This window comes from Oncorhynchus mykiss, chromosome 18 (genome assembly GCF_013265735.2).
Source record: "Oncorhynchus mykiss isolate Arlee chromosome 18, USDA_OmykA_1.1, whole genome shotgun sequence".
NCBI lineage: Eukaryota > Metazoa > Chordata > Actinopteri > Salmoniformes > Salmonidae > Oncorhynchus > Oncorhynchus mykiss.
In genome coordinates, this window is record NC_048582.1 from 18,385,338 (window position 1) to 18,408,905 (window position 23,568).

The window sequence follows — 23,568 nt, forward strand, 5'->3', positions numbered from 1 at the left end:
CCTCTCCTCTCTCTCCTCTCTCCTCTCCTCTCTCTCCTCTCTCTCTCCTCTCCTCTCCTCTCTCCCCTCTCCTCTCTCCCCTCTCCTCTCTCCCCTCTCCTCTCTCTCCCCTCTCCTCTCTCTCCCCTCTCCTCTCTCCCCTCTCCTCTCTCTCCTCTCTCCTCTCTATCCCCTCTCCTCTCTCTCCTCTCTCCTCTCTTTCCCCTCTCCTCTCTCTCCTCTCTGTCCTCTCCTCTCTCTCCTCTCCTCTCTCTCCTCACCTCTCTCTCTCTCTCCTCTTTGTCCCCTCTCCTCTCTCACCTCTCTCTCTCTCTCCTCTCACCTCTCTCTCCTCCTCTCTCCTCTCTTTCTCCTCCTCTCTCCTCTCTTTCTCCTCCTCTCTCCTCTCTTTCTCCTCCCCTCTCCTCTCTCACATCTCTCTCCTCTCTCTCTCCTCTCTCTCTCCTCTCTCTCCTCTTTTTCCCATCTCCTCTCTCTCCTCACCTCTCTCTCCTCTCTGTCCCCTCTCCTCTCTGTCCCCTCTCCTCTCCTCTCTCTCCTCTCCTCTCGCTCCTCTCCTCTCTCTCCTCACCTCTCTCTCCTCACCTCTCTCTCCTCACCTCTCTCCTCACCTCTCTCTCCTCTCTGTCCCCTCTCCTCTCTCTCCTCTCCTCTCTCTCCTCTCCTCTCCTCACCTCTCTCCCCTCTCCTCTCTATCCCCTCTCCTCTCTATCCCCTCTCCTCTCTATCCCCTCTCTCTCCTCTCTCCTCTCTTTCCCCTCTCCTCTCTCTCTCCTCTCTCCTCTCTGTCCCCTCTCCTCTCTGTCCCCTCTCCTCTCTCTCCTCTCTCTCTCCTCTCTCTCTCCTCTCTCTCTCCTCTCTCTCCTCTCTTTCTCCTCTCCTCTCCTCTCTCTTCTCACCTCTCTCTCTCTCCTCTCTGTCCCCTCTCCTCTCTCTCTCCTCTCTCTCCTCTTTCTCTCACTTCTCTCTCCTCTCTCTCCTCTCTGTCCTCTCTCCTCTCCTCTCTCTCCTCTCCTCTCTTTCTCCTCTCCTATCCTCTCTCTTCTCACCTCTCTCTCTCTCCTCTCTGTCCCCTCTCCTCTCTCTCTCCTCTCTCTCCTCTTTCTCTCACTTCTCTCTCTCCTCTCCTCTCTCCTCTCCTCTCTCTCCTCTCTATCCCCTCTCCTCTCTCTCCTCTCCTCTCTCTCCTCTCCTCTCTCTCCTCACCCCTCTCTCTCTCCTCTCTCCTCTCTGTCCCCTCTCCTCTCTCTCTCCTCTCTGTCGCCTCTCCTCTCTCTCCTCTCCTCTCTCTCCTCACCTCTCTCTCTCGTCTCTCCTCTCTTTCCCCTCTCCTCTCTCTCCTCCTCCTCCTCCTCCTCCTCCTCTCTCTCCTCCTCCTCTGTCTCCTCTCCTCTCTCTTTCTCCTCTCCTCTCCCCTCTCTCCTCTTTCTCTCACCTCTCTCTTTCCTCTCCTCTCTGTCCTCTCTGTCCTCTCTCCTCTCTCTCCTCTCCTCTCTCTCCTCTTTCTCTCACCTCTCTCTCTCCTCTCCTCTCTGTCCTCTCTGTCCTCGCTGTCCTCTCTCTCTTCTCTCCTCTCTCTCCTCTCCTCTTTCTCCTCTCTCTCCTCTCCTCTTTCTCCTCTCTCTCCTCTCTCTCTCCTCTCCTCTCTCTCCTCTCCTCTCTCTCCTCTCTGTCCCCTCTCCTCTCTCTCCTCTCCTCTCTCTCCTCACCCCTCTCTCTCTCCTCTCTGTCCCCTCTCCTCTCTCCTCTCTGTCCCCTCTCCTCTCTCTCCTCTCCTCTCTCTCCTCACCTCTCTCTCTCGTCTCTCTCCTCTCTTTCCCCTCTCCTCTCTCTCCTCCTCCTCTCTCCTCCTCTCTCTCCTCTCCTCTCTCTCCTCTCCTCTCCTCTCCTCTCTCTTCTCTCCTCTCTCTCCTCTCCTCTCTCTTCTCTCTCCTCTCTCCTCTCTGTCTCCTCTCTCTTTCTCATCTCCTCTCCTCTCCCCTCTCTCCTCTTTCTCTCACCTCTCCTCTCCTCTCTGTCCTCTCTCCTCTCCTCTCTCTCCTCTCTCCTCTCCCCTCTCTCTCTCTCTAAATGACTATGAAAGGCAGTCTTTATATGGCTCTGTTCTAGATTTGTGTTATTACATCATGATATCAGCGCCGGTCAAATAAATTATATTACTGTTATTACTGTCATTATTATTATTGCAGTCTAGTCTCATCTCTCTTCCCCCCCCCCCCCCCCCCCCCCCCTCCATAGGGAAAGAAGAACAGTGTATTTAGGGAATGTTACTTTGGAAGCCAGAGACACTGTAAGCTGACCAGACTGTGTCCTGCTGTGGGCTACACCTTCAGAGTGGCTGCTCACAACGACATAGGCACCAGGTATGTGTTATAATGCTACATACACATGCCATAACACTACATAGGCACCAGGTATGGGTGTTATAGCACCACATATGCATCTCAGTCCCTCTCTCTGTCCCTCTCTATGTCCCTCTCTCTGTCCCTCTGTCTCTCTCTCTCTCTCACACTGGTTGACGTATGGCTGTGTTGAGGTTAGTTGTCTGGTTGACGTATGGCTGTGTTGAGGTCAGTTGTCTGGTTGACGTAAGGCTGTGTTGAGGTCAGTTGTCTGGTTGACGTATGACTGTGTTGAGGTTAGTTGTCTGGTTGACGTATGGCTGTGTTGAGGTTAGTTGTCTGGTTGATGTATGGCTGTGTTGAGGTTAGTTGTCTGGTTGATGTATGGCTGTGTTGAGGTTAGTTGTCTGGTTGATGTATGGCTGTGTTGAGGTTAGTTGTCTGGTCTTATCTCTCTGAATGAGTCTCTCTCTATTTTTTTGTTTCCTCACTCCTCTTGTTCTCGCATTGTTGCCGTGGGGCAGATTCCCCTGCTTGAGGCCGGTCGTTCTAGTGACCGAAAAGAGGAGGGAGTTATTGGAGGGAGTTATTGGAGGGAGTTATTGGAGGGAGTTATTGGAGGGAGTTATTGGAGGGAGTTATTGGAGGGAGTTATTGGAGGGAGTTATTAGAGGGAGATGGAGGGAGTTAATGGAGGGAGATGGAGGTAGTTATTGGAGGGAGATAATGGAGGGAGATGGTGGGAGTTAATGGAGGGAGATGGAGGTGGGAGATGGAGGGAGTTAATGGAGGGAGTTAATGGAGGGAGATGGGGGAGGGAGTTAATGGAGGGAGTTAATGGAGGGAGATGGGGGAGGGAGTTAATGGAGGGAGATGGGGGAGGGAGTTAATGGAGGGAGATGGGGGAGGGAGTTAATGGAGGGAGATGGGGGAGGGAGTTAATGGAGGGAGTTAATGGAGGGAGTTAATGGAGGGAGATGGGGGAGGGAGTTAATGGAGGGAGATGGAGGGAGTTAATGGAGGGAGATGGAGGGAGTTATTGGAGGGAGTTATTGGAGGGAGTTAATGGAGGGAGATGGAGGAAGTTACTGGAGGGAGATGGAGGTGGGAGATGGAGGGAGTTAATGGAGGGAGTTAATGGAGGGGGGAGATGGAGGTAGTTAATGGAGGGAGTTAGTGGATGGAGGTGGGAGATGGAGGGAGTTAATGGAGGGACTTAATGGAGGGACTTAATGGAGGGAGTTAATGGAGGGAGTTAATGGAGGGAGATGGGGGAGGGAGTTAATGGAGGGAGTTATTGGAGGGAGTTAATGGAGGGAGATGGAGGGAGATGGAGGGAGTTAATGGAGGGAGATGGAGGGAGTTAATGGAGGGAGATGGAGGGAGTTAATGGAGGGAGATGGAGGGAGTTACTGGAGGGAGTTAATGGAGGGAGATGGAGGGAGTTAATGGAGGGAGTTAATGGAGGGAGATGGAGGGAGTTACTGGAGGAGATGGAGGTGGGAGATGGAGGGAGTTAATGGAGGGAGATGGGGGAGGGAGTTAATGGAGGGAGTTAATGGAGGGAGATGGAGGGAGTTATTGGAGGGAGTTAATGGAGGGAGATGGAGGGAGTTAATGGAGGGAGATGGAGGGAGTTACTGGAGGGAGTTACTGGAGGGAGATGGAGGTGGGAGATGGAGGGAGTTAATGGAGGGAGTTAATGGAGGGAGTTAATGGAGGGAGATGGGGAGGGAGTTAATGGAGGGAGATGGGGGAGGGAGTTAATGGAGGGAGATGGGGGAGGGAGTTAATGGAGGGAGATGGGGGAGGGAGTTAATGGAGGGAGATGGGGGAGGCAGTTAATGGAGGGAGATGGTGGGAGATAATGGTGGGAGTTAATGGAGGGAGTTAATGGAGGGAGATGGAGGTGGGAGATGGAGGGAGTTAATGGAGGGAGATGGAGGGAGTTGATGGAGGGAGTTGATGAAGGGAGATGGAGGGAGTTAATGGAGAGGGAGTTGATGGAGAGAGATGGAGAGAGATGGAGGGAGATGGAGGGAGATGGAGGGGGAGTTAATGGAGGGGGAGTTAATGGAGGGGGAGTTAATGGAGGGAGATGGAGGGAGTTAATGGAGGGAGAAGGAGGGGGAGTTAATGGAGGGAGATGGAGGGAGTTAATGGAGGGAGATGGAGGGAGTTAATGGAGGGAGATGGGGGAGAGAGTTAATGGAGGGAGATGGGGGAGGGAGTTAATGGAGGGAGATGGAGGGAGTTAATGGAGGGAGATGGAGGTGGGAGATGGAGGGAGAGAGATGGAAAGAGAGAAAGAATGATGCAGAAGAGATAAAAGACATGAGCTCTGCTTTGTGTAGTCTAAACTCATGTCCCTCCCCCCTCTCTCCCTCCCACCTGTAACCCTCCACAGTGGTTTCAGTACGGAGGTTGTGTTCTACACTACAGGTACGCTGCCCTCCTGCCCCCTGGCACCGCGGCTGCTGCGGGCGGGCGTCTCCTGGGTCACGCTGGAGTGGGGCCGTCCCGAGGGCAGCTCCAACGAGGAACTAATCACATACATACTTGAGATCCAGGAGGACAATACCGTGAGTCCCACACACAGATATAATGACGCGCACACACACACACACACACATGTTCAACAAAACGTCCGTTTAAAGGTTAACTGAGAACGTTTGACCTTCCAGGGAACAGACTTTCATCCGAAGTACACTGGAGACAACCTAACCTCCACAGTGCAAGGCCTGAAGAGGAGCACGCAGTACAAATTCAGGGTAAGAGTGTGTCTGTCTCTGAGGTTTTATTGTGGCGAAATGGTGTCTGGTTGTGTGTTCCCGTGGAAACGGAAAAGGCTTCTATACTGCTGGAAAGACACAGTGATTAGTGTCATCGTGTGCACGAGCACATACGCACACACACACACACACACACACACGCACTACACAATCTGTCACCATTTAGCAGCCATACAACTACCATCAGCCTGTCCTCTGTGGAAATACCTGCAATTTACTGCTAAACTCAGCAAAAAAAGAAACGTCCTCACTGTCAACTGAGTTTATTTTCAGCAAACTTAACGTGTAAATATTTGTATGAACATAACAAGATTCAACAACTGAGACATAAACTGAACAAGTTGCACAGACATGTGACTAACAGAAATGGAATAATGTATCCCTGAACAAAGGGGGGGTCAAAATCAAAAGTAAGAGTCAGTATCTGGTGTGGCCACCAGCTGCATTAAGTACTGCAGTGCATCTCCTCCTTATGGACTGCACCAGATTTGCCAGTTCTTGCTGTGAGATGTTACCCCACTCTTCCACCAAGGCACCTGCAAGTTCCCGGACATTTCTGGGGGGAATGGCCCTAGCCCCCACCCTCCAATCCAACAGGTCCCAGACGTGCTCAATGGGATTGAGATCCGGGCTCTTCGCTGGCCATGGCAGAACACTGACATTCAGTCTTGCAGGAAATCACACACAGAACGAGCAGTATGGCTGGTGGCATTGTCATGCTGGAGGGTCATGAGCCTGAAGGAAGTGTACCACATGAGGGAGGAGGATGTCTTCCCTGTAACGCACAGCGTTGAGATTGCCTGCAATGACAACAAGCTCAGTCCGATGATGATGTGACACACTGCCCCAGACCATGACGGACCCTCCACCTCCAAATCGATCCCACTCCAGAGTACAGGCCTCGGTGTAACGCTCATTCCTTCGACGATAAACGCGAATCCGACCATCACCCCTGGTGCGACAAGACCGCAACTTGTCAGTGAAGAGCACTTTTTGCCAGTCCTGTCTGGTCAGGCGACGGTGGGTTTGTGCTCATAGGCGACGTTGTTGCCGGTGATGTTTGGTGAGGACCTGCCTTATAACAGGCCTTCAAGCCCTCAGGCCTACAACCACATATTACAGTCAAATATACAGGATACTATATATATACAACATTCCATTCCAGCTAAACACTGTATATATAGTGTTTTGCAAAGAAACATATTTTTAAAAACATCTCAAATCTATTAATAAAAAATGTGAGAACAGTAATATTTTACACACACATAAAGGTACGTAAGCAATGATTTCTCTTTTTTTTCTGATGAAAAAACACAAATGTGTAAAATTGGTGGATAAATATTACAGTGACCAGCTGCCCAGTAGGAAATCCTGTTGATGTAGTGACTCATTGATTAGAGAGTGGACAAGAGCATCTCTCTCTTTTCCCTTCCATTCATTCCTCTCTCTCTCTCTCTCTCTGTAGTGTCCATTAGTTGAGGGAATATATTGGAGAGAGAGGGAGGGAGGCAGGCAGGGAGAGAGGGAGGCAGGCAGGGAGAGAGGGAGGCAGGTAGGGAGGGAGAGACTGAGGAAGGCAGGCAGGTAGGGAGGGAGAGGAAGAGAGGGAGGCAGGTAGGGAGGGAGAGAGAGTGGAAGGTATTGAGGGAGACTGGGAGAGAGAGAGGGAGGGGCAAGGGAGAGTGGGAGAGAGAGAGGCAGGTTGGGAGGGAGAGAGGGAGGTGAATAGAGAGGCTTGGGTGTTTTTTTTTTTGTACAATGTGTTTTTGTTGTTGTTGTTGTGTGTTCTCTGAATGGCAGGTTGCACTTAGTCATCCAATCTGCACAACAAGGCAGACATTTACATCACACTAAAGAGCACAGGCCAATAGCCACTAGCACAGACCTGTGCAAAACATATACAGTACAATACAAGTCATTATAGTCAGCAGTGTGATTTTTTTGAAAACTTTCTTTAGAACTATGTCTTTTATAAAGAAGTGATCATTTATAGCAGTTTATTGGAAAATATGCCATCTATTTGAAATGTACAATCAAAACATCAAAAATTTAAATATTCACCCCTTTCTCTCTACCTCTTGCTCTCTTTCTCTTTCTGTCTTTCCCTCTCTCTTTCTGTCTTTCTCCTCCCGCTCCCTCTCCACTCTCTCCCTCTCCTCTCTCTCTCACTCTCTCTGCAGCTGATAGCGTCTAACGTGGAGGGTGGCAGTAAACCCAGTGAAGTGTTGGTGTGTACTACCTGTCCTGACAAACCTGGACCCCCTTCTCCCCCCCGAGTCACAACCACTACATCGTATGGTTTCACCATCACCTGGGGTAAACACACAAACACACGTGTGCATGTTTTCAGTGTGATTATGCTGTATCAATGGAGTTGTGAAACATAATGAACAAACATAAAGTAAGTGCTATTTTGTCTTGATTTCTTTCTTTCTCCCTTTCTATCTCTCTCTCTCTCTCTTCCTTCTTTCTTTCTCTTTCTTTCTCTCTTTCTCTTTCTCTCTCCCTTTATCTTTCTCTCGCTCGCTCTTTCTTTCTTTCTCTCTCTCTCTTCCTCTGTCCCTCTGTCTCTCTCTCTCTCTCTCTCTCTCTCTCTTCCTCTGTCCCTCTGTCTCTCTTTCTCTCTCTACTCCTCTGTTCTTTCTCTAGATCCTCCCCAGGACAATGGAGGTTCAGAAGTTCTGACGTATCTGCTGGAGATCTCAGAAGGCAGCTCTGACGGTACAACACTCTGTTCTATCTCTGTTTTAGTTTTCAAGTCAACCACCATTAGGTCTACTTCTGCAGAAATACCTGCAATGTACTGCTATATAAACATCATCAATGTACTGCTATATAAACATCATCAATGTACTGCTATATAAACATCATCAATGTACTGCTCTATAAACACCAGTAATTTACTTCTACAGTGGGGCAAAAAACTATTTAGTCAGCCACCATTAGGTCTACTTCTGCAGAAATACCTGCAATGTAATTTTCATCATAGGTACACTTCAACTATGACAGACAAAATTAGATTTGTTTTGCAAATTATGGTGGAAAATAAGTATTTGGTCAATAACAAAAGTTTATCTCAATACTTTGTTATATAACCTTTGTTGGCAGTGACAGAGGCCAAACGTTTTCTGTAAGTCTTCACAAGGTTTGCACACACAGTTGCTGGTATTTTGGCCCATTCCTCCATGCAGATCTCCTCTAGAGCAGTGATGTTTTGGGGCTGTTGCTGGGCAACACAGACTTTCAACTCCCTCCAAAGATTTTCTATCGGGTTGAGATCTGGAGACTGGCTAGGCCACTCCAGGACCTTGAAATGCTTCTTACGAAGCCACTCCTTCGTTGCCCGGGCGGTGTGTTTGGGATCATTGTCATGCTGAAAGACCCAGCCACGTTTCATCTTCAATGCCCTTGCTGATGGAAGGAGGTTTTCACTCAAAATCTCACGATACATGGCCCCATTCATTCTTTCCTTTACACGGATCAGTCGTCCTGGTCCCTTTGCAGAAAAACAGCCCCAAAGCATGATGTTTCCACCCCCATGCTTCACAGTAGGTATGGTGTTCTTTGGATGCAACTCTTTGTCCTCCAAACACGATGAGTTGAGTTTTTACCAAAAAGTTCTATTTTGGTTTCATCTGACCATATGACATTCTCCCAATCTTCTTCTGGATCATCCAAATGCTCTCTAGCAAACTTCAGACAGGCCTGGACATGTACTGGCTTAAGCAGGGGGACACGTCTGGCACTGCAGGATTTGAGTCCCTGGCGGCGTAGTGTGTTACTGATGGTAGGCTTTGTTACTTTGGTCCCAGCTCTCTGCAGGTCATTCACCATGTCCCCCCGTGTGGTTCTGGGATTTTTGCTCACCGTTTTTGTGATCATTTTGACACCACGGGGTGAGATCTTGCGTGGAGCCCCAGATCGAGGGAGATTATCAGTGGTCTTGTATGTCTTCCATTTCCTATAATTGCTCCCACAGTTGATTTCTTCAAACCAAGCTGCTTACCTATTGCAGATTCAGTCTTCCCAGCCTGGTGTCTACAATTTTGTTTCTGGTGTCCTTTGACAGCTCTTTCGTCTTGGCCATAGTGGAGTTTGGAGTGTGACTGTTTGAGGTTGTGGACAGGTGTCTTTTACACTGATAACAAGTTCAAACAGGTGCCAGTGGAGGACAGAGGAGCCTATTAAAGAAGAAGTTACAGGTCTTTAAGAGCCAGAAATCTTGCTTGTTTGTAGGTGACCAAATACTTATTTTCCACCATATTTTGCAAATAAATTCATTTAAAATCCTACAATGTGATTTTCTGGATTTTCTTTCTTTCATTTTGTCTGTCATAGTTGAAGTGTACCTATGATGAAAATTACAGGCCTCTCTCATCTTTTTAAGTGGGAGAACTTGCACAATTGGTGGCTGACTAAATACTTTTTTGCCCCACTGTATATAAACACCAGTAATGTACTGCTATATAAACACCAGTAATGTACTGCTATATAAACACCAGTAACACCAGTAATGTACTGCTATATAAACACCAGTAATGTACTGCTATATAAACACCAGTAATTTACTGCTATATAAACACCAGTAACACCAGTAATGTACTGCTATATAAACACCCGTTACACCAGTAATGTACTGCTATATAAACACCAGTTATACCAGTAATTTACTGCTATATAAACACCAGTAATGTACTGCTATATAAACACCATCAATGTACTGCTATATAAACACCATCAATGTACTGCTATATAAACACCAGTAATGTATTGCTATATAAACACCAGTAATTTACTGCTATATAAACACCAGTAATTTACTGCTATATAAACACCAGTAATTTACTGCTATATAAACACCATCAATGTACTGCTATATAAACACCAGTAACACCAGTAATGTACTGCTATATAAACACCAGTAACACCAGTAATGTACTGCTATATAAACACCAGTAATTTACTGCTATATAAACACCATCAATGTACTGCTATATAAACACCAGTAATGTACTGCTATATAAACACCAGTAATTTACTGCTATATAAACACCAGTAATTTACTGCTATATAAACACCAGTAACACCAGTAATGTACTGCTATATAAATACCATCAATGTTCTGCTATATAAACACCAGTAATTTACTGCTATATAAACACCAGTAACACCAGTAATGTACTGCTATATAAACACCAGTAATTTACTGCTATATAAACACCAGTAACACCAGTAATGTACTGCTATATAAATACCATCAATGTACTGCTATATAAACACCAGTAACACCAGTAATGTACTGCTATATAAACACCAGTAATTTACTGCTATATAAATACCATCAATGTTCTGCTATATAAACACCATTAATGTACTGCTATATAAACACCAGTAATTTACTGCTATATAAATACCATCAATGTTCTGCTATATAAACACCAGTAATGTACTGCTATATAAACACCAGTAATTTACTGCTATATAAACACCAGTAACACCAGTAATTTACTGCTATATAAACACAAGTAATGTACTGCTATATAAACACCAGTAATTTACTGCTATATAATAAACACCAGTAATTTACTGCTATATAATAAACACCAGTAATTTACTGCTATATAATAAACACCAGTAATTTACTGCTATATAATAAACACCAGTAATTTACTGCTATATAAACACCAGTAATTTACTGCTATATAAACACCAGTAATTTACTGCTATATAAACACCAGTAATTTAATGCTATATAATAAACACCAGTAATGTACTGCTATATAAACACCAGTAATTTACTGCTATATAATAAACACCAGTAATTTACTGCTATATAAACACCATCAATGTACTGCTATATAAACACCAGTAATGTACTGCTATATAAACACCAGTAATCTCTTCAGAACACATTGATTAGCCTGGTCATATTCAGTTTGGTCGTAGTTTATCAACCCAACAAATTCTGAAAGCTCCTACTTTCTTCCACGTTTTCTCCCCCTCTCCCTCCTTCTCTCTACCCACCCACGCCTTCTCTCTACCCACCCACCCACACCTTCTCTCTACCCACCCACTCCTTCTCTCTACCCACCCACCAAACGCCTTCTCTCTACCCACCCACCCACGCCTTCTCTCTACCCACCCACCCACGCCTTCTCTCTACCCACCCACCCACGCCTTCTCTCTACCCACCCACCCACTCCTTCTCTCTACCCACCCACCCACTCCTTCTCTCTACCCACCCACCCACTCCTTCTCTCTACCCACCCACGCCTTCTCTCTACCCACCCACCCACTCCTTCTCTCTACCCACCCACGCCTTCTCTCTACCCACCCACCCACTCCTTCTCTCTACCCACCCACCCACTCCTTCTCTCTACCCACCCACCCACTCCTTCTCTCTACCCACCCACGCCTTCTCTCTACCCACCCACCCACTCCTTCTCTTTACACACCCACCCACGCCTTCTCTCTACCCACCCACCCACGCCTTCTCTCTACCCACCCACCCACGCCTTCTCTCTACCCACTCACGCCTTCTCTCTACCCACCCGCCCACGCCTTCTCTCTACCTACCCACCCACGCCTTCTCTCTAACCACCCACGCCTTCTCTCTAACCACCCACGCCTTCTCTCTACCCACCCACGCCTTCTCTCTACCCACCCACGCCTTCTCTCTACCCACCCACTCCTTCTCTCTACCTACCCACCCACGCCTTCTCTCTAACCACCCACGCCTTCTCTCTAACCACCCACGCCTTCTCTCTAACCACCCACGCCTTCTCTCTACCCACCCACCCACTCCTTCTCTCTACCCACCCACCCACTCCTTCTCTCTACCCACCCACTCCTTCTCTCTACCCACCCACCCACTCCTTCTCTCTACCCACCCACCCACTCCTTCTCTCTACCCACCCACCCACTCCTTCTCTCTACCCACCCACCCACGCCTTCTCTCTACCCACCCACCCACTCCTTCTCTCTACCCACCCACCCACTCCTTCTCTCTACCCACCCACTCACTCCTTCTCTCTACCCACCCACTCACTCCTTCTCTCTACCCACCCACCCACTCCTTCTCTCTACCCACCCACTCACGCCTTCTCTCTACCCACCCACTCACTCCTTCTCTCTACCCACCCACCCACTCCTTCTCTCTACCCACCCACCCACTCCTTCTCTCTACCCACCCACTCACTCCTTCTCTCTACCCACCCACTCACTCCTTCTCTCTACCCACCCACCCACTCCTTCTCTCTACCCACCCACTCACGCCTTCTCTCTACCCACCCACTCACTCCTTCTCTCTACCCACCCACTCACGCCTTCTCTCTACCCACCTACCCACTCCTTCTCTTTCTCTTCCCCTCTATCCCATCTATGCCCTTCCCCTTCCTCACCCCACTTCACCCCTCTCTCTCTCTTCTGGTGTAGAAGTGTCACTGAACTGATATAGGTTGAAACACAGTTCTCTCCCTGTGTTGTCTGATTAATGCCAGACATGAATAGATGTGGTGTCTTGTTGAACTGCATATATATCTCTACACACACACATTCACATACACACAAACCCTCATCTGCTGTTTGTCTTGTGCAGCGGGCCAGTGGGAGGTGGCGTACAGCGGCCCCGCTACAGAGTGTGTGTGTGAAGAACTGACGCCCGGCACAGTTTACCGCCTGCGAGTGTGTAGCATCAGCACCGGTGGACACAGCCAGGTGAAACACACACACACTCGCACACACCCCATGGTCAATAATCCATTTAATCACACAATTAATCAATTGACCTTCCCATGATCCTCTGTGTTCTGCCAGTGTTCCTTCAGCGTTCCGGTTCGGACTTTGAGCGTCGTCCCCGGACCCTGCCAACCGCCCAGGATCGTGGGTAAAGCCAAACACAAGGAAGTACAGTTAGAATGGGGTAAACACACACACACACACACACACACACACACATACACACACACACACACACACACACACACACACACACACACACACACACACACACACACAGTGTCTTTTACTGTCCGGAAGGTCAAATCAACCTTTGGTTGTTCTCTGCTCTTCATTGCGCCCAACCTAATACACCCTGATTACGACCTTGTTACAACACACACACACACACACACACACACACACACACTGTGCACCAGCTCTAAGAAACCTAATTCACTTTAATTCAGCTTTATTGCGACTCTAATGCAGCCTATCTAAACCTTAATGTAGCCTAATGTAGTCTAATTCAGCTGCATTCTATGTGATTAAAGTAGTTAGAATCGGGCAGGCCTCAATATAATGTGGCAAATGTTCCTCATTTAAGATGTGTGTGTGTGTTTATGTCCGTGCGCGTGTGTGTGCTGGAGACTAACACTCCCCATTAAAAAACAGACTGATAGACAATTGAGTAGACTGTGTTCTCTCTCTCTTTTTCAATCTCCCTCTTTTCTCCCCTTTATTCGCTTTCTCTGCGTCACACCATAAAGCTGTCTGAAACACATAGAGAACACTAATGAGTGGATGAAAAGACAGTTAATTCAAACCCTCCCTCTGTTCTGCTGTGTTTGACTAGGTGCTGCAGCTTGTTATACTAGATTCAAATGTTTGTCTTCTCTCTCTCTCTCTCACTACCCCTCTCTTTTTCTCTCCCTCTCCCAACCCCTCTCCCAACCCCTCTCACTACCCCTCTCTTTTTCTCCCCCTCTCCCTACCCCTCTCCCTACCCCTCTCACTACCCCTCTCTCTTTCTTTCTCTCTCCCTACCCCTCTCCCTACCCCTCTCACTACCCCTCTCTTTTTCTCTCTCTCTCCCTACCCCTCTCTCTACCCCTCTCTTTTTCTCTCTCTCTCTATCTCTTTTTCTCTCTCTCTCTCTCTTTTTCTCTCTCTCTCTATATGTATTTCTCTACCTCTCTCTAACTACCTCTCTCTCTCGCTCTCTCTCTCTACCTCTCTCTCTAACTACCTCTCTCTCTCTCTCTCTCTCTCTCTCTCTAACTACCTCTCTCTCTCTCTCTCCTCTCTCTCTACCTCTCTCTCTCCTCTCTCTCTACCTCTCTCTCTCTACCTCTCTCTCTCTACCTCTCTAACTACCTCTCTCTCTCTACCTCTCTCTCTAACTACCTCTCTCTCTCTCTCTACCTCTAACTACCTCTCTCTCTCTACCTCTCTCTCTGTCTCTCTCTCTCTACCTCTCTCTCACTACCCCTCTCTATTTCTCTCTCTATACCTCTTTTTCTCTCTCTAACTCTCTCTCTCCCCTTCTCTTTCCCTTTCTCCTTTCCTCCCCACTCTTTCTCTCTTTCCCCTCTGACCCTCCCCCTCCTCTTCCAGATGCCCTGATGTCAGAAGGTGTGTGTGAGGAGTGTGTGTTCAGTCTGGAGATGACGACATCAGAGGACAACGCTGAGTCCAGTGAGATATATAATGGGACAGAGCTGCAGTGCAGTGTGGGTAGCCTGCTGCCGGGGGCAACTTACAACTTCAGACTGAGGGCTGCCAACGAGGCTGGGGTGAGGCACACACACACACACACACACACACACACACCCTAATGAACGATGACCAGGGGCAGGCAGACAAACACTCTCTAGTCTAATTGATGTGATCAGTCCATCCCTGAGTGCTATTCAGACTTAGTTCAAGAGGTACTCAAACACACACACACACACACACACACACACACACACACGGTCTGATCAAAGTAGCAAACTGATAAGTGCTCATCAAAAACAAGGACATACAGAGGAACAAACAGAAAGTCGACTGGAGACCAATTCTCCCAGCAGCTGGTATTTAGTCCAATCAGACAGTCTTCAGTTCACTGCTCTGATCAACCATCTGCTGCAGCCTCTATCTATTCTACAGACATGTCAAGGCACTCTGCCCCATTTAGCAATCATAGAAATGATTTGAATGCAGGAATAGTCATGCTCGAAAAGTCATGTTTGATTGATTAAAGTTTCATATGCGCCCGATCTGAGCTGAGCCTAAATCTAATTCAACGGTTGATCAAACAGACTTTACCATTTGTGAGCCTGCTACTAGAAAAATTGTTATTTTTCCTATAATGTTGCCTGTATGCTTCCTGCCATGTGACCTACGTGTTTCATGTCATGTGACCTACGTGTTTCATGTCATGTGACCGGTATGTTTCCTGTCACGTGACCAGTGTGTTTCCTGTTTACTTCCTGCAGTTCGGAGAGTACTCTGAGGCAGTGGAGGTGACGACAGCAGCGGGTCCTCCAGGCCAGTGTGTGGCGCCACTCATCACTCTGAACAACACCACCTGTCTAACAGTCAGCTGGGAGGTACTGCCTGTCTATCTTCTTTACACTCTGTCTACACTTCCATCTAGAACAGAGACAATATGAGAGAGAGAGAGAGAGAGAGAGAGAGGGGTAAAAAGAGAGAGAGTAGATAGAGGGATCTAGAGAGAGTAGATAGAGAGTAGAGGGGTAGACAGACGGTAGAGAGAGAGGACAAACATTACCTCCAAATAACAAGAGAGAGTAGAGAGAGAGAGAGGAGAGGGGTGGAGAGAGGGGTAGAGAGAGAGTGGAGAGGGGTAGAGAAAGAGAGAGAGGACAAACATTACCTCCAAATAACGCGAGAGAGAGAGTAGAGAGGGGGTAGAGAGAGAGAGAGAAAGTAGAGGGGTAGAGAGAGAGAGAGAGAGAGAGCGAGGAGAGAGAGAGCGAGGAGAGAGTAGAGAGAGAGCGAGTGAGAGATAGTAGAGAGAGGGGTAGAGAGTGAGAGAGAGAGAGCGAGGAGAGAGAGAGAGTAGAGAGGAGAGAGAAAGTTGAGGGGTAGAGCGAGGAGAGAGAGAGAGTAGAGAGGAGAGAGAAAGTTGAGGGGTAGAGCGAGGAGAGAGAGAGCGAGGAGAGAGAGAGTAGAGAGGAGAGAGAGAGAGGGAGGGGTAGAGGTAGAGAGAGAGAGGGGTAGAGGTAGAGAGAGAGAGGGGTAGAGGTAGAGAGAGAGAGGGGTAGAGGTAGAGAGAGAGAGGGGTAGAGGTAGAGAGAGAGAGGGGTAGAGGTAGAGAGAGAGAGGGGTAGAGGTAGAGAGAGAGAGGGGTAGAGGTAGAGAGAGAGAGGGGTAGAGGTAGAGAGAGAGAGGGGTAGAGGTAGAGAGAGAGAGGGGTAGAGGTAGAGAGAGAGAGGGGTAGAGGTAGAGAGAGAGAGGGGTAGAGGTAGAGAGAGAGAGGGGTAGAGGTAGAGAGAGAGAGGGGTAGAGGTAGAGAGAGAGAGGGGTAGAGGTAGAGAGAGAGAGGGGTAGAGGTAGAGAGAGAGAGGGGTAGAGGTAGAGAGAGAGAGGGGTAGAGGTAGAGAGAGAGAGAGGTAGAGGTAGAGAGAGAGAGAGGTAGAGAGAGAGAGGGGTAGAGAGAGAGAGGGGTAGAGAGAGAGAGGGGTAGAGAGAGAGAGGGGTAGAGAGAGAGAGAGGGGTAGAGAGAGAGAGAGGGGTAGAGGTAGAGGTAGAGAGAGAGGGGTAGAGGTAGAGAGAGAGAGGGGTAGAGGTAGAGAGAGAGGGGGGTAGAGGTAGAGAGAGAGAGGGGTAGAGGTAGAGAGAGAGAGGGGTAGAGGTAGAGAGTGGAGAGGGGTAGAGGTAGAGAGTAGAGAGGGGTAGAGTAGAGAAAGAGAGAGGTAAAAAGAGAGAGAGAGTAGATAGAGGGATAGATAGAGAGTAGAGAGGGGTAGACAGATGGTAGAGAGAGAGGACAAACATTACCTCCAAATAACAAGAGAGAGTAGAGAGAGAGAGAGGAGAGGGGTGGAGAGAGGGGTAGAGAGAGAGTGGAGAGGGTTAGAGAAAGAGAGAGGTAAAAAGAGAGAGAGTAGATAGAGGGATAGATAGAGAATAGAGAGGGGTAGACAGACGGTAGAGAGAGAGGACAAACATTATCCCCAAATAACGAGAGAGAGTAGAGAGGGGTAAGAGAGAGAGAGAAGGTAGAGGTAGAGAGAGAGAAAGTAGAGAGAGTAGAGAGAGGGGTAGAGGTAGAGAGAGAGAAAGTAGAGAGAGGGGTAGAGAGAGAGAGAAGGTAGAGAGAGGGGTAGAGAGAGAGAGAAAGTAGAGAGAGGGGTAGAGATTAGAGAGGGGTAGAGAGAGAAAGTAGAGAGAGGGGTAGAGAGAGAGAAAGTAGAGAGAGGGGTAGAGAGAGAGAGAGAGGGGTAGAGAGAAGAGAGGGGTAGAGAGAGAGAGAAAGTAGAGAGAGAGAGAAAGTAGAGAGAGGGGTAGAGAGAGAGAGAGAAAGTGGAGAGAGGGGTAGAGAGTAGAGAGGGGTAGAGAGAGGGGTAGAGAGTAGAGAGGGGGTAGAGAGAGAGAGAGAGAGAAAGTAGAGGGGTAGAGAGAGAGAGAAAGAGTAGAGAGGGGTAGAGAGAGAGAAGGTAGAGAGAGTTGAGAGGGGTAGAGAGAGAGAAAGTAGAGAGAGAGAGAGAAGGTAGAGAGAGTAGAGAGATAAAGTAGAGAGAGAGAGAGAGAGAGAGAAGGTAGAGAGAGGGGTAGAGAGAGAGAGAGAGAAGGTAGAGAGAGGGGTAGAGAGAGAGAGAAAGTAGAGAGAGGGGTAGAGAGTAGAGAGGGGTAGAGAGAGAGAGAAAGTAGAGAGTAGAGAGGGGTAGAGAGAGAGAAAAAATTGTTCCCGGAGAGTTTACATGAGTCTCGTGTCTGATTGGATGTTTGGTACCTTCCTGTTCTGTGTGTTTCTCCTGTGTTCTAATCTGTGTGTGTTCTAAGACGTTCTGTGTTGTGGTTGTTTGTGTTGTAGAGTCCTGAAGGATCAGGCTCTGACATCTCAGAGTATCGCCTGGACTGGTCCAGGGAGGAGGAGCCTATGGAGCTGATCTACTGTGGACCAGAGACCCAGTGTGAAGTATCAGACCTGACCCCCGCAACACACTACTGCTGTAGACTGCAGGTACACACACACTACTGCTGTAGACTGCAGGTACACACACACTACTGCTGTAGACTGCAGGTACACACACACACACTACTGCTGTAGACTGCAGGTACACACACACACTACTGCTGTAGACTTCAGGTACACACACACTACTGCTGTAGACTACAGATATACACACACACACACACTACTGCTGTAGACTACAGGTACACACACACACCCTACTACTGTAGACTACAGGTACACACACACTACTGCTGTAGACTGCAGGTACACACACACACACACACACACTACTACTGTAGACTACAGATATATACACACACACACACACACACTACTGCTGTAGACTACAGGTACACACACACACACACTACTACTGTAGACTACAGGTACACACACACTACTGCTGTAGACTACAGGTACACACACACACATTACAGCTGTAGACTAGAGATACACACTACTGCTGTAGACTACAGGTACACACACACACATTACTGTTGTAGACTACAGGTACACACACTACTGTAGACTACAGGTATACACACACACACACTACTGCTGTAGACTACAGGTACACACACACAATACTGCTGTAGACTTCAGGTACACACACACTACTGCTGTAGACTTCAGGTACACACACACACTACTGCTGAAGACTACAGGTACACACACACACATTACTGCTGTAGACTACAGGTACACACACACACACACACACACACACACACTACTGCTGTAGACTACAGGTACACACACACACTACTGCTGTAGACTACAGGTACACACACACACGCACTACTGCTGTAGACTACAGGTACACACACACACACACACACTACTGCTGTAGACTACAGGTACACACACACACGCTATTGCTGTAGACTACAGGTACACACACACACACACACACACACATTACTGCTGTAGACTACAGGTACACACACACTACTGCTGTAGACTACAGGTACACACACACACTACTGCTGTAGACTACAGGTACACACACACACACGCACTACTGCTGTAGACTACAGGTACACACACACACACACACACACACTACTGCTGTAGACTACAGGTACACACACACACGCTATTGCTGTAGACTACAGGTACACACACAGACACACACACACACATTACTGCTGTAGACTACAGGTACACACACACACACACTATTGCTGTAGACTACAGGTACACACACACACACACACACACATTACTGCTGTAGACTACAGGTACACACACACACACACTATTGCTGTAGACTACAGGTACACACACACACGCTATTGCTGTAGACTACAGGTACACACACACACACACACACACACATTACTGCTGTAGACTACAGGTACACACACACACACGCTATTGCTGTAGACTACAGGTACACACACACACAAACTACTGCTGTAGACTACAGGTACACACACACACACACACACACACACACACACACACACACACACACACACTATTGCTGTAGACTACAGGTACACACACACACACACACACACACACACACTATTGCTGTAGACTAGAGGTACACACACACACACACACACATACACTATTGCTGTAGACTACAGGTACACACACACACACACACTATTGCTGTAGACTACAGGTACACACACACACACACCCACACTATTGCTGTAGACTACAGGTACACACACACACACACTATTGCTGTAGACTACAGGTACACACACACACACACACACACTATTGCTGTAGACTACAGGTACACACACACACACACACACACACACTATTGCTGTAGACTAGAGGTACACACACACACACACACACATACACTATTGCTGTAGACTACAGGTACACACACACACACACACACTATTGCTGTAGACTACAGGTACACACACACACACACACACACTATTGCTGTAGACTACAGGTACACACACACACACTAATGCTGTAGACTTCAGGTACACACACACACTACTGCTGAAGACTACAGGTACACACACACACATTACTGCTGTAGACTACAGGTACACACACACACACACACACACACACACACACTACTGCTGTAGACTACAGGTACACACACACACTACTGCTGTAGACTACAGGTACACACACACACGCACTACTGCTGTAGACTACAGGTACACACACACACACACACACTACTGCTGTAGACTACAGGTACACACACACACGCTATTGCTGTAGACTACAGGTACACACACACACACACATTACTGCTGTAGACTACAGGTACACACACACACACACACACTACTGCTGTAGACTACAGGTACACACACACACTACTGCTGTAGACTACAGGTACACACACACACTACTGCTGTAGACTACAGGTACACACACACACGCACTACTGCTGTAGACTACAGGTACACACACACACACACACACACTACTGCTGTAGACTACAGGTACACACACACACGCTATTGCTGTAGACTACAGGTACACACACACACATTACTGCTGTAGACTACAGGTACACACACACACACACTATTGCTGTAGACTACAGGTACACACACACACACACACACACACATTACTGCTGTAGACTACAGGTACACACACACACACACTATTGCTGTAGACTACAGGTACACACACACACGCTATTGCTGTAGACTACAGGTACACACACACACACACACACACACATTACTGCTGTAGACTACAGGTACACACACACACACGCTATTGCTGTAGACTACAGGTACACACACACACAAACTACTGCTGTAGACTACAGGTACACACACACACACACACACACACACACACACACACACACTATTGCTGTAGACTACAGGTACACACACACACACACACACACTATTGCTGTAGACTACAGGTACACACACACACACACTATTGCTGTAGACTAGAGGTACACACACACACACACACACACATACACTATTGCTGTAGACTACAGGTACACACACACACACACACACACTATTGCTGTAGACTACAGGTACACACACACACACACCCACACTATTGCTGTAGACTACAGGTACACACACACACACACTATTGCTGTAGACTACAGGTACACACACACACACACACACACACACACACACTATTGCTGTAGACTACAGGTACACACACACACACACACACACACACTATTGCTGTAGACTAGAGGTACACACACACACACACATACACTATTGCTGTAGACTACAGGTACACACACACACACACACACTATTGCTGTAGACTACAGGTACACACACACACACACACACACACTATTGCTGTAGACTACAGGTACACACACACACACACTATTGCTGTAGACTACAGGTACACACACACACACACACACACTATTGCTGTAGACTACAGGTACACACACACACACTAATGCTGTAGACTTCAGGTACACACACACACTACTGCTGAAGACTACAGGTACACACACACACACACACACACACATACACTATTGCTGTAGACTACAGGTACACACACACACACACACACACACTATTGCTGTAGACTACAGGTACACACACACTATTGCTGTAGACTAAGGGTACACACACACTATTGCTGTAGACTACAGGTACACGCACACACACACACACACACACACACACACTATTGCTATAGACTATAGGTACACAAACACACGCTACTGCTGTAGACTACAAGTACACACACACACACGCGATTGCTGTAGACTACAGATACACACACACAAACAAACACACACATTACTGCTGTAAACTACAGGTACACACACACACACTATTGCTGTAGACTACAGGTACACACACACACACACACTATTGCTGTAGACTACAGGTACACACACACACACACTATTGCTCAGGACTACAGGTACACACACACACACACACACACACACACACTACTGCTGTAGACTACAGGTACACACACACACACACACTACTGCTGTAGACTACAGGTACACACACACACACACACACACACACTACTGCTGTAGACTACAGGTACACACACACACACACACTATTGCTGTAGACTACAGGTACACACACACAAACTACTTCTGTAGACCACAGGTATACACACACACACACTACTGCTGTAGACTACAGGTACACACACACACTATTGCTGTAGACTACAGGTACACACACACACACACAAACTACTGCTGTAGACTACAGGTACACACACACACACACACACTACTGCTATAGACTACAGGTACACACACACACACACACACTACTGCTGTAGACTACAGGTACACACACACACACACACACTACTGCTGTAGACTACAGGTACACACACACACACACACACACTACTGCTGTAGACTACAGGTACACACACACACACACACACACACACACTACTGCTGTAGACTACAGGTACACACACACACACACTATTGCTGTAGACTACAGGTACACACACACACACACACTACTGCTGTAGACTACAGGTACACACACACGCTATTGCTGTAGACTACAGGTACACACACACACACACACACTACTGCTGTAGACTACAGGTACACACACACACACACACACACACTACTGCTGTAGACTACAGGTACACACACACACACTATTGCTGTAGACTACAGGTACACACACACACACACACAAACTACTGCTGTAGACTACAGGTACACACACACACACACACACTACTGCTGTAGACTACAGGTACACACACACACACACACACTACTGCTGTAGACTACAGGTACACACACACACACACACACACACTACTGCTGTAGACTACAGGTACACACACACACACTATTGCTGTAGACTACAGGTACACGCACACACAAACTACTGCTGTAGACTACAGGTACACACACACACACACACTACTGCTGTAGACTACAGGTACACACACACGCTATTGCTGTAGACTACAGGTACACACACACACACACACACACACACTATTGCTGTAGACTACAGGTACACACACACACACACACACACACACACACACACACACTATTGCTGTAGACTACAGGTACACACACACACACTATTGCTGTAGACTACAGGTACACACACACACACACTTTTGCTTTGGACTACACACACACACTTGCATTCTCTAACAACATCTTGTAATAAGATGACTAGGTTCTAGAGCCGACTGTCAAACTGTCTATGAAGGGCAAGGAAAGGTTGAGCTTGATAGATTGTAGTTTATGCACCCCACTCTCACACGTACCCACACACATACACACACACACACAAACGTATGTAGACACACACCACACACCCTCTCTCGTACACACACTTCCCTTTTGTAGGACTCGTGATTTATTTTCTACTTGATTTTATGGCTGATTTCTTTATGACTCATCTATGTGGTTTATATCACACATTACTGCTGTAAACTACAGGTACACACACACACACACACTATTGCTGTAGACTACAGGTACACACACACACACACACTATTGCTGTAGACTACAGGTACACACACACACACACACACACACACA

The 23,568-nt window shown here is 47.6% G+C and overlaps 1 protein-coding gene across 3 annotated transcripts in view; it reads left to right on the plus strand.

Annotated features, from left to right (window-relative positions):
- Positions 1-23,568, plus strand: part of LOC110495706 (fibronectin type III domain-containing protein 3B) — a 122,536-nt gene that overhangs the window by 75,357 nt on the left and 23,611 nt on the right. For all 3 annotated transcript variants that reach the window (XM_036952127.1, XM_036952128.1, XM_036952129.1), the window contains exons 13-22: positions 2,239-2,363; positions 4,750-4,924; positions 5,027-5,113; positions 7,315-7,450; positions 7,784-7,855; positions 12,732-12,850; positions 12,950-13,055; positions 14,468-14,646; positions 15,331-15,444; positions 17,895-18,044. In XM_036952127.1, coding sequence (XP_036808022.1) covers positions 2,239-2,363; positions 4,750-4,924; positions 5,027-5,113; positions 7,315-7,450; positions 7,784-7,855; positions 12,732-12,850; positions 12,950-13,055; positions 14,468-14,646; positions 15,331-15,444; positions 17,895-18,044 — 1,263 coding nt within the window. The remainder of the gene's footprint in view (positions 1-2,238; positions 2,364-4,749; positions 4,925-5,026; positions 5,114-7,314; positions 7,451-7,783; positions 7,856-12,731; positions 12,851-12,949; positions 13,056-14,467; positions 14,647-15,330; positions 15,445-17,894; positions 18,045-23,568) is intronic.